The 12,921-nt window shown below is 38.4% G+C and overlaps 1 protein-coding gene across 2 annotated transcripts in view; it reads right to left on the bottom strand.

Annotated features, from left to right (window-relative positions):
• Positions 1–8,037, bottom strand: part of ORC5 (origin recognition complex subunit 5) — a 78,570-nt gene extending 70,533 nt beyond the window's left edge. For both annotated transcript variants that reach the window (XR_012498863.1, XM_019713598.2), the window contains exons 1-3: positions 7,850–8,037; positions 5,581–5,673; positions 2,393–2,593 (exon numbers count right to left, since the gene is read on the bottom strand). Coding sequence is in view for 1 of the 2 variants with exons in the window: in XM_019713598.2 (XP_019569157.1) it covers positions 2,393–2,593; positions 5,581–5,673; positions 7,850–7,921 (366 nt within the window). In the remaining variant the exon portion in view is untranslated. The remainder of the gene's footprint in view (positions 1–2,392; positions 2,594–5,580; positions 5,674–7,849) is intronic.
• Between the last annotated feature and the right edge of the window lie 4,884 nt (positions 8,038–12,921).

Here is a 12,921-nt window from a genome sequence, read left to right as displayed (position 1 = left end):
TAATCCAGCTTCACAGCTCACAACTCCAAAAAGCATCATCATATTTGACCACAAACTCAAGTGTCCAAGTTCTAATTCAACATCTCTACTTGGACTTAACATGCCCAAAACCAAACTCCTGATCATTCCTCCCCCACAGGAAAACCCCACCTGCCATAGTTTTCTCCACTCAGATAACTGACAACGCCGTCCTTTGAGGTGCACACACACTTCTGAGTCATTCTGATTTCTTTCTTTCTCTCCTCCTCCAGGCTCAACCAATCAGAAAATTCTGTCAACCCTATCCTCAAAATATACCCAGGCCACTTCTTACCACCTCCATTGCTACTACCCTGGTCTAAGCCAACATGTTTTGCCTAGATTATTACAAATGCCTCATAACTAATTGTATTAGTTTTCTAGGGCTGCCATGACAAAGCACCACAAACAGGGTGGCTTAAACAACAGAAACTTATTGCTCTGGAGAAGTCCACAATCTAGGTGTTGACAGGTCCATGCTTCCTCTGAAGGTGCTAGCAAAGAATCGGTTTCACGTCGCTCTCCTAGCTTCTGCTAGTCCCTTGCCTTGTGGCAGCGTAACTCCAATCTTTACATAGCATTCTCCCATGTGCATGTCTGTCTCCAAATTTCCTTTTTATAAGGACACCAGTCATACTGGATTACGTGCTCAACCTAGTCTGGTATGACTTCATCTTAATTAGAACTGCAATGACCCTATTTCCAAATAAGGTCATATTCTGAAATATTAGAGGTTAGAACTTCTGCATATGAATTTCTGGAGTAAACAAGTCAATCCATAACACTCGTCTTCATGTTTCTATCCTTGCACCCTTCCATTGATTCTCAACATTACCACTCTCCCCATTAAACTAGTCCAGCCATAATGACTTTCCTGATATCCTTTGAATACACAAGGCGTGCTCTAATCTTCTTTGTACTCTTGTGTAAACCTTTTTGCTTGGAATACTCTTTTTTTCAGAAGTTTTCATGGCTTGCCCCTCACTTCCTTCAAGTTTCAATTCAGTTATCATCATCTCAGTGAGGTCTTCCCTGTCTTCCCTACTTAGGAAAATAACTATTCTCCCTCACCCACCTGATTCTCTCTTACTCTGTTAATGTATCACATCTGACAGACTACATATTAACTTGCTTCTTATCTATCTTCCTCAACTAAACTATAAGCTGCAAGTGGGCAGAGATTATTTTTTCCCCTGTTCTACGGCCAGTATCGAGAATAGTGCCTGACATACAGGAAGTGCTCAATAAATATTTGTTGAATAAATGAATGAAATTAAAAAGTGGAAGGAACTGTTTTATACATTTAAGGAGATGCAAGGATAAGTAAGATTTGGTCCCTTCAGTGAGTTTATAACTTACTGTTTTAATAAAGCTTTATATTAAAATTCAATTCCAGTTCCCAAGATAATCATTTTTTAAAACGTTAAAATATTATTAAAAAATTCACGACTGTTGTGCTCGCTTCGGCAGCACATATACTAAAAAATTCACGACTGTAAAACACATTACACATTTTCAATTAACTGCTAGTCATTTTCACATTGATGTTACTACAATTCAAAACTTAGCCAACATAAAATCAGTGATTCATCTTTCCCCACAAACCTACCCCATACACAATCAACAGGTTTGACCTTTGTTGTCTCTTGCTTTTTTTCCTTTCTGCATCTCCCTTCTCAACTCTAGTCCAGGCCCAAATTTCCTCTAAAGTAAACAGCTACCAAAACCTCAAAACCGTTCATCCAGCCTTCAGTCTTTCACCTCCTCCAAACCATCTAATCAACATGCCTTCAGAGTAATCTTCCTAAAGCATGTTTGTTGCTCTAAAATCTTTACTATCTCTTCTTACTACATTGAAAATGAAATAAAGTGTTTTAATATAGTTTTCAAGACACTCCATGATCTGCCACCACCTACATTTCTAGACTTTTTCTCCCTTCATATTTACAACCCACTAAATCTAGACTATTTGACATTCCCGGGCCTCCATTCCTATCTGCATGCCTTTACTTATAGAATTTCTCCATCTGAAATTCCTATTCTTCAGTTTCTTCCTACAACACCCTAATCACTCTTTTAGATCTATCTCAAGTGCTATCACCTCTGGAAACTGTATCGGATGTACCTAAGTCAGTACTTTACATCTCATGGTTATCACTTACCACATTCTGTATGTGATCATATGTCAGTATATGCGTCATAACTCTTCTATTAAACTGAAGCTCCCTCTGGATAAGAAATACATCTAAAACATTTTGTATTCCAAGAGCACCTTGTGTAGTGCATTGTACATAATGAGACTCAAAACAAATATAAGAAAACTGAGCGAATAAACCAGTTTTCAAATAAGAGATGATATAATTAAATTACTTACAATATATACGGTCTGATCCTTGAGACTTTTAGCTTTGGTTACTTGTTTAAATAAGTGAACAAAGTCATTAAATGTGTCACAGGTTATCTGAGTAGAACATCCATCCTCTGAAGAACTGAACTGATCCAACTTGTTTAAAATTTGTTCCAAAAGCAGCTTCAAGGTAAAGCATTCAACACAATTCACAAAGACATGTGGGAGCTGAAAACAAAGCACAAAAAAGTATAAACAGAAAACACATATATACAATAATAGTTCTGCTGGATATTCCCTATTTGCCCTTCTAAACCTATACCCCACCATTTTCCAACATGCTCTGTGTCCGAGCAATCTGAACACTACACATGGTATCGCTCAGACTCTTATTTTCCAGCACTGGTTGGATTCAGCCAATGAGAAGAACCAGCGGAAAACTGAAGAGTGATAACAAAGAGAAGCTGAATATTTATTCCCTTGATTCCCACCCCTACCCCTCAGTGGTCCAGTTTGACAGCACCTACGACCTTCTACCAAAGGCCACAGCTCCAGTGGGGCAGCCCTTAGTGTAAGGCTACAGCTCTTGCTGCGGTCTGCTAATTGTTCCTTCCTGTGGCCAGTTCAGATCTGGGAGAGGTAAAGGCCCTCAGTGCTTTACCATCCCTTATTGGTTCCCTTAACATTTCTTCAACCTTTGTAAAATATAGTCCCTTCGTTAAACTCACTTCAATTATTTGAGTTTGCCATTTCTTTCCTATAGGCATTCAAAGCGAACTTGTATTTTCCTCTAAAGCATTCTTATAAGAAAACCCAAGTACATTTGAATGTTAAAATTCTTAGAGGAAATTTTATAGTTATAATTTTAAGATAATAATTTTAATGATGAATGAACCTAGATCAAAAAATAATTTTAAGAGTTAGAAACCATAATAATCCTATGATGATTGAGACTTAGCTCTTCATTTAGGGAACTATCAAAATGGAGGTAATTCCCGAAGTAACCAGGAAACAAAAGACGCTCACACATACAGTCTCTTTTTGGGGTGAAATCACAAAAGCAGTACTGATCATTAGAGGAAGATAACTTGTAGCATCTGGGACAAATAATGGAACCTCTAACTACTTCTAGAGATACTCTAAAAACCTCACCCAATAAGGAGGCTTTTCTTTCTCTGAGTAATGGTGTAACTAAGGCTACATTACATCTACTTTGGCACAGTTTCACCGGCATTTGCTGACCTCCTTTACCTCCATTCCTTTATGAACCAGAGTCCACAAGATCTCTGTTATGAATAAGTGTCTGGCTTACTACTATCTGTGTACTACACATGACCTTTAATGGCAGCATATTCTAAGCGTCTCTTCATGTACCTGTACCAGAAGTAGGAATAATCATCATTTATTATAAAGATTAAAGAGCAGCAAAAATTATGTGTTAAAAAATGAAATATACCCCTTAAGTATGTGACTTCCTGAGTCGGTTTTCATGCTTTTACTCTACGTACATACATTTGAACACTTCATACACAGGGTTCTCAAAAGCAAATGCCTGATCCAGACCTTGTACACTCAGATTCGGGAATCTGGTATGAAGCCCAGGCATCTGTATTTGTAAAATGCACAGGTGATCTTAGGGATCGAAGGCTAAAATTCACAAGTTGTATGTGCCAAGCATGTGCTTGGTTCTGAGGATAATCTCAAGAAACTCAGTCTTGAGCCAGTGAAACACAAATACAGTATCACAGCTGAAAGGACTCTAAATATTTTGATAGAATTAAGCACAGAGTACTGAGGTTGCACAACAGAGGAGAATCTAAAACGCCCTAGGAAGTCAACAATGGCTTCCCAAAATATAAGAACACCTAGCAAAATACATAAGCATTTGCCAAGCAATACGGTAGTAGAGGCCGAGTGAGTGAGTACAGGAAAACCATTCCAAGTGGAAGGAGCCCAGGCTTGAAATGTGCCCAGGCTTGAAAGTAAGAGAGCAGGAACTGTCAGTCGTTCAGTATACCATACAAAACATGCACCTCCAGAGCTGGAGCTTGGGACTGGGGTTAGCAAACTGCAGCCTGTGGGCCGGCCATCTTTTGGTCAAGTTGTATTAGAATACAGCCAACCATACCCATTCAGATGGACACTATCCACAACTGCTTTCACACTAAGGCAGAGTTCAGTACTTGTGGTAGAAACTATATGGCCTACAAGCTTACAATATTTGTTACCTGACCCTGAAGAAAAAGTTTGCCCATCCTGGCTTAGAACATGACAGACAGTATGGCAATAATCATTAATAATAGCAGATACCCTTATTGAGTGCTTACTATATATTAAGTAGTGTACTAAGCACTTTTCGTGTATTAACTCGTTTAATTCTCGCAACAATTCCAAATGTTGTCACTTTTAGCACTACTTTTCAAATGGGGAAAAAACTAAGTGGTAATTCCAGAAGGAGAACATGAGTCTGCCAGACTCTACAGCCCAAATTCTTAAATATAATAGTTAAGACTTTTATATTATATTATAAAAGTTAAACTGAATTCAGCTCATGAAAGGTCTTATGTATCAGACAAAGCACCTGAATATTTTCCTAATGATCTTAAGTGACTGAGGAGACTGTTGCAGAAATACAGGGAGGAAACAATGGTAAGTGAAACGGAGATAGTTATGGCTGTGATTAAAGGTACATGGCGTTGAGACAATAATAATGTAGAAGGAGTAGAACATGTTTACTGGTTCGATTTACCATGAGAGTGAGGATGAGGAAAGAGAAAGTTTAACAGCTATGTGACTATCGATACCCTTATAAGCATTATGGGAAGAAAGGTAGGGTAAAGGTGATATATTCAGTTTCGTACTTGTGGACATTCAGATTTACCAGTATCAATATTATAAATACAACAATGGAAAATAAACAGATTTTAATAGTTATTAAAGAATTTATCATCATGTGTTTTTTCCCAAATATTATCAGCTAATGAAAGTTAGAAATAAAAAAAATCACTTTCTAACAAGGCTCAAGTTATATAACAATCTTTTCTGAAGCCTACAGTCTTTGAAGGTAGTTAAACAAAAGTTGGTCAGAAATGTTTTATGTAGATGATATTCCTTCAGAGAAAGGTAAACTGGACTAAATAAGCTCCCAGATCCCTTCCATTTCTAGGACTCAGTAAAAATCAATTAACATTGAGTTTATTTAGGGTTATTCTTACCTCTAAAGTTTTCAACAAAGTTTGTGTTACATAGGTCTTTCCACTGGCAGTATGTCCATAAATAAAAATAGATGGGAAGCTGAAATGATGTCTCTAGAACAGAAAAGAAAAATTTCAATCTGCACATGCAAAACAGAAAATAAACATTTATCAACTCACGAGAAAGTTTCATGTAGTAAAGTAAAATATTGAATACAAATTATTTCAAAAGTGAGCATTCAGTGGAGTCATCACCACACTTTGTACCTAAATTCAACTCTAAGCAGTTCCTCTGTTAAAAAATTAAAATTTCTAAAAAATTATATTTGGCATATTTATTATATACTACATTATTATATATAGTTATAATTTTATCATTGTACAGATTTATATATACAAACTTTTGTATTTTCAAATTTATAGGAGATTTAAGAGGTTTTTCAAGGATAATTCTGACCACACTTCATTTTTATTTTAACCCTTTTGTAAAGAATCTAATCCCCACACAGGCTGCAACTGCATTATACATTTTAAAGCTCTGAAACTAAACAAATGTAATCACAGGGTTAGAAGGATTTCAAGAGTCCTCTGTTCTTAGGAAAACTTACAGGATATTTTTGAGTTATGCATACTAAATTACCCTGGCCTAAATGTATACATTTCATCAAATAAAACAACTATAAAGTCTACATAGCACATATTTCAAAGTACATATTCATAAGATCCTCCAGTAATATATTAAGAGTAAGCTGCCTAGTGAAAAGTAATACTACAAATATGCTTCAGTCATTCAACGCACATTTAAATACTGAAAACCATGATACAATGAAGAGTATAAATATCAGTTAAAGACAAAATCTGCTTTGAAGGAGCTCGTAGTCTAGTCAGAAGACATACATTTTAAAAATAATTACAAGAAAATTGGATGATGCAACTTCTATGAGAAAGTAGTCTCTATGAGCATCACCCACCTCTATAGTAGTAGTCACAAACATTTATCACATTCTAGCCACTAAGTTATACATTTCCTCTTGCAAGACAAATTGGAAATCAGATTTATACAGGAAAAAACTTTCTATATGCCATATGCCTAATGCAAAAGCAGCCCAAACCCTAAAAGTAAACTAAAAATGGGTGTTTTAATACGATAATCCTTTTTGGAAAATGCATGTAAAAATCCTGTAAATTACCTAGCTCAAAAATTCTGTCCCAAGAATTAAATGCACGCTTGCTGAACATCTTGTACACAAATACTATATTTCACCTCTAAAGAAAAGTTCAAAACATCCTGCAAAAAATTTTTTCAAGCTCCACTAGAACTCTTCCTTTATGGAATCCTGCCACACTTGTCCGCGTCCATTATTTGGTGCTTAATAATATCCCTCCTTATAACATCTTTCTTATTGTTCCCTAGAACTAAATTGAACTCTTGCATTGTTATTTAACCTTTCACCTTCATAAACTCCCCAATATAAACTGTAATGGCCAGGATCTGGCACAGTGCCTGACACAGAGAAGGTGCTCAGTATTTATTTGTTGAATAAATACATCCACTTAAAAATATTAACTAGTTTTTTGAATCTCCCACGTACACAGCACCTTGCAAAAAACTGATGTTAAACATGATCTGCAGTAAGAGTAGAGCTCAAAAGCCTTTCTGTGACCCATACCGCGTTGACACTGCGCATCTCTATTTGCCAATATTCTTTCTCAAGAGGACCACTTCTGGTTGGAGTGATCTGGGAAAAGCCGCTGAATTTTTAAACCTGAAGCACTGCTTTGGCCCTCACTGATCTTTAAAACAAATATATATATATATATATATATATATATATATATATATATATATATATATACACACACACACACACACACACACACACACACACACTTGATTACACCAACTACCTCACTGAAATGTGCGAACTTACATTTGAATAAATGACACACACCTGTTGTTTAAAATCCTGTTCAGCTAGGTGAAAATAAGAAGCAACCGCTAGTGACTACTTTGGGCTAACACCATCTCCAAAGTGCGGCGTGTCTGTAAATGCACGTCGTGGGCTAACGTTCTGCAGCGCAGGCCCGTCCTTCTGTGCAGTTCCCTTTTAAAGGGGCTAACACAGGTTATTTGGGGAGAAGGAGTGGGGTAGACCTACAACACCCCCTATCTCAACGTAAAAGATGTTCTACTGCCCCTCAATCCAAACACACACACAAAAGGAACACGTCGCAAGACCTCGAAAACGTTTGTCTCCGGGATCTGGAAAAGATCACCTGACCACAATACCTCTCCAAATAGAGACTGCAAGGTGGACACTTGGGACTCGCGACAAAGCACCATGTTTTCCAAGTGAGGCATTCTGGCGGCTACCAGGGGACAGTACAGCCGCGGCCAGCCGGCGTCCCGAAACAAGCCAAAGCTTCACCTCCACACCAAGAGCCCCTCTCCCGCCGGAAACCCGACCCGCCAGTTTGTGGGAGGGGCCGGCGTGCTCGTGCGTCGGCGTGACGTCAACTCGCACGCGTAGTTTCGCCCCGCCTTAGTCTCCAACGGTTCGAGGTATCAGGCCTTGGGTGCTTGTCTGCAGGACAGTTTGGCGGTGGCTGCTGCCCGGGGGTGGGCATCTCCAACTGCGTCCTTTGCCACCCAGAGCCGGAGAGGACGCGGGGATGCGCAAACAGGGATGCAGCTGAAAAGAGCTAATTGAGCTCAGTGGCCTGCGAACCCGTGGCTTCTGTTTTCCCTCCTTGAGGCCCCAAATTTAGAAACTCTGAGAATGCAGGCGCTTTCGCCTTGGAGCCCCACGCAGGAAGGGAAGGCAGGCGTGGAGCCGAGGCCCGTCTCTTTACAGGAATGTGGGGAAAGCGGGTTCAGATGACCAGTATATTCAAAAGATGGGTGTTTTTTTTTCATCTGACGAGGGTGTAGGAAATTAGTGGCATCCGGGACAGAAAAAGAATGTAATGGGTTGAATAAATAACTTGAAATTGCTAGTCTTCATGCAAGCCTGAAACCAGTTCTACAAGTACCTCTCCCTAAGAGGAGGAAGTTCTAGTCTATGTTGGTGAGGGTAACAGGAGTAAAAATAATACTACCTTTAGCATAAGGCTTTCACGTGTATTTATTTATTCATGGAACACCTGCCAGAAACCAGACACTAGAAGATTCTGCAAATGAAAAGATGTAGAAATGCATGGTGAAAAAACGCTTTGGGGTCCTGAAACAAGTAGGTTGGGGCCACTGACTCAACGACTTCCAGAACAGAGACCTTGGAAGAATCCTCAAACTATTCATTTTGCATCTCAACTTTCTTATCTATAAAATAGGAATAATAACAGTAATAGCTAGGATATTGCTAGGAGTAAAAGATGATATACTTAGTGTATGCTACACATAGATTTAAATTGTAGACATCATGATCAGATTCTTATGATGGCCCAAAGGATCTTGTGATAATCATTGTCTAAAACTTAGCTACTCAAAATCATATTTTTAAAGCAACAATTCAAATACAATTGCCTAAGCAAGAGAGAATTATAAAAAGTACAATGGGACCGTCCATCAAATCTTTCAATATCTCTTCCTAAGGGAAGTTAGCCCCTACCACCCTCCTAAGACTGGGTTATACAGTCTCATGATACTACATCTTTATACAACATTCAACAGAAGTATAACTAAATAATTAAAGGTTAGTCTCGCTTGCCAGGTGCTTTATGAGAGCAGGAAATCCTGTCTTCATAGTTCCATCTTCAGCATTTACCGTAGTGCCTAGTATGATAAGCAATAATCGTTGACCTGAGAGGAAGTGCCTTACTGCCTGGAGAGATTAAGGAAAGTTTCCCAGAGAGAGGAACCAGGAAACTGAGTCTAAAGAATAAGGTTCACTGTGAGACCGACAAATTCTAAGCAAAAGAAAACAGACAAGATAAAGACAAAAAGGGGCAAACAGCCAATCCCATACCAGGGACTAGACAATAATTTTAAGAGTAAACCTAGTGAGTGGCAAGAGGTCAATCGGACAATCTATGTTATGCTAAGAGAATTGTATCTTATGAGGCCACAGAGAGTTTACTCTGAAACAAAGTTACCTTTGGTCATCTACTGATAAGGAAATTTAAATGTGAAGGACCAGCACGATCTTTAGAAATTGGGTAATGTATCCTTAGTACCATGTTAGACATTGTGAAAGTCCTCATAGATAGATGAGGACACTGTTTAGGGTATTATCTGAGAATAAACCAAATATTTTTTTCCAAAATAAATATATTTAATAACATAAATAGTGATCAAATAATAATTATATTCATATATTTATATTAGGAGTAAACATGAAGTAGATTTGAAAGCAATGTCATACTTAGGCAGGTTGCTGTATTATTTTATGTACCTTCTCTAACCTTATTATAAATCTTTAATTCAATCTAAACATGATGTCCAACTTTTCCTCTCCTTCTATTTACCACCTGTGAGAGGCAAAATATGAGCGTCCCAAAAATAGCCACAACCCAGTTTCAGTGCCTGTGAATATGTTAGATTACATGGAAAGGGGGAATTCGGGTTCCAGATGGAATGAAGATTATCAACTGACCTTGAGATGGGGAGAGGAGACCGTATTATCCGGGTTGGCCCAGTGTAATCATATGGGTCATTCTTTGTGAGGCAGAAGGAGAACCAGAGAGTGACCATGTGAGAATGGTTTAGACTGACATTGTTGGCTTGGAAGTGGGAAGAAGGGAAACATGAGCCAAGGAATTCAGGCAGCCTCTAAAAGTTGAAAAAGGAAAGAAAATACATTGTCCTTTAGAGCCTCCAGAAAGGAATGCAGTCCTGGTGAAACCTTGGTTTTAGCCCATTGAGACTCATTGCAGACTCTGACCTCTAGAAGTATAAGAAAGAAAAAACAAATGTGTTGTTTTAAGCAATTAAGTGTGGTGATTTGTAACAGCAGGAATAGAAAACTAATACACCACCTATTACATTGGAGTTCATTCTGATCTTTCTGCTACGACAAAAATTTGTATACACTCTACTGATTAGCACTCATGTTGACTAGTTTTCATAGTAATTATGTTTGGAAACAATTCAGGGATATTGAAGTGACTAAAAAGGATATTTGTCTTATACATTTTAAGAGTGAGGATCATAATACAGTATACCCTGAAGTATAACTTTTTTATTGCATCAGCATATGGAACAACTCTATTGAAATTACATCAAAATGTAAAATGCAAAAAAATGGTGGAAATTCAAAGTTGTTGAGCAGGAAAGCTCAACAGAATATCTCTAAATTACTGTTAGGTTAAGCAGACAACAATAGTAAGGATATAGGAGATTTTAAAAACATAATTAACAAGCCATGCAACCAGACAAAGCCATGCAATAAATAATAAAAAAATTCATCTTTCTAAGCATATGCAGCACATTTACTTAAATTGACCACCATGTACCAGGGCATAAAGCAGATCTAAACAAATTTTAAAGGATTGGTTATCATAAAGATCATATTCTCATTGCAATGCAATCAAAAACAGATGTCAATAATTAAAAGTTTAAAAATATCCATAAGTTTGAGAATTTAAAAACATGCTTCTAAATAAGTTAAGAAATATCCCATTTTTAATTATGTTTAATACTGAGTTATTTAATAACAAAAATAGTAAATATCAAAACCTGTAGAATGCAGTGAAAGCAGTACTAAAAGGGAAACAGAGCCTTAAAAATTGGAAATTAATGCTAAGAGTCCAACTGAAGTAATAAGACTTAAGTCATTAGAATGAACCCAAAAGTACAGGAGAAAGGAGAAAGAAAGAGAAAAACAGAAACGTATAAAATAGACAACAAATATCAAGTAGGAGAATCAATAAAACTAAAAGTTTGGTTTTGAAAAAAATAACAAAGTAGACCAGAAAGGTACAAAATAATAATGACTGGGAGAGTTGACACCAATAAATATACAGCCCAAATTATAAAGAAAATAAAACTGAAAAGCTTTGTGTTAATAAACTTGAAAACTTAGTCCTATGGTCTGAATGTCTGTGTTCTCCCAAACACAAACATTAGGATTTCATATGTTGAAAGCCTAATGTCCAATGCGATTGTCCTAGGAGAGTGGAGCCTTTGGGAAGTGATGAGGTCACGAGGGTGGAGCCCTCTGGAGAGGATTAGTGCCCTTATAAAAGATCCCAAACCCTTTCCATCACATGAGGCTATCGTAAAAAGGTGCCAGCTATGAACCCGGAAGAAAGTTCACAATAGAACTTGACTATGCTGGAGCCTTGATCTTGAACTTTCCACCTTTCAGAATTGTGAGAAATAAATGTTGTTCATAAGCTACCCAGTCAGTGTGTTTCGTTGTAGCAGTCTGAATGGACAAAGACATTGTTCGGGGTTTGGTTTGGTTTTGTTTTTTTCAATATTCTTGCTCTACCCTCAACTTGTGGCCTTTCCTGTGCTTGTGCACCTGAAATTCAGAGGTGGTCTCCCTCCACATTCTTGCCTCTCCCCCAGAGAAAGAATGCTGCTTTTGTTACTTGGCACCAAGCAAAGACTCACTGCCCAGTATGCATAGATGCCAATACTATGGCACTAGCTTTTGAGAAAAGAAAAAGGTTTTATTGCAAAGTCAACCAGCAAGGAGACAGAAGGCAAAGCTCAAATCTGTCTTCCCAATCCAGACTTCAGGGCGAGTTTTAAGGAGTTAGAGGGAACAGGCTGGTATGCAGAAGTGCTGGCAGGGCAGGTTTTGATTGGAAAGCTTTGGAACTTGGCCATTTATGGTAAGGGGCTTCAGCACCCCATCTTCCTAGACAACAGACCCTTTGCTTTAGAAAGGGTTCAAGTTCCAGTCATGTCCTGGTCCTTTGTTTCAGTGTGAATGGGGGGGGGGGGGAGTGGCGAGACTTTGGTTCCAGGTGCAATTGGAGGTCAAAGTTCTCTCCTCTATGCATGCTTTGGCTTGGAGATGCCTTGAGAGGCCAAGCCCTGAACCAAAGCTAGATGCCACTAGTGTCAGGCTTGGGGCTGCTCAGTCAGAGGAATGGGGCACACTGATGCTAGATGCTGCTTGCTTGGGTTTTGTGAACCTTTGAGAGATTTTAGGAAAGTCCATCGCATGAGCCAAGAGAGCCTGTTTACATGGAAAAGCCACTGAAAGCAGCTTGGGAATGTCTGAAAGTTGGATGGGGTGGGGTCTCAGAGAATCACCAGGGAGGGGTGGACAAATGATGTTAGCTAGGTTGATGGAGACTCAGATATTGGGGACACCTAGGTCTGTATGCCAGGAGGAGGAAAGGCTCAAGAAAGATACAATGGATTCTGCCAGCACTTTCTGTCTGGAAGAAAGCTTCTTCTCCAGTCCT

This window comes from Rhinolophus sinicus, linkage group LG09 (genome assembly GCF_036562045.2).
Source record: "Rhinolophus sinicus isolate RSC01 linkage group LG09, ASM3656204v1, whole genome shotgun sequence".
NCBI lineage: Eukaryota > Metazoa > Chordata > Mammalia > Chiroptera > Rhinolophidae > Rhinolophus > Rhinolophus sinicus.
Note: the sequence above shows the minus strand (reverse complement) of the source record. Positions and strands in the feature narration are given on the sequence as shown.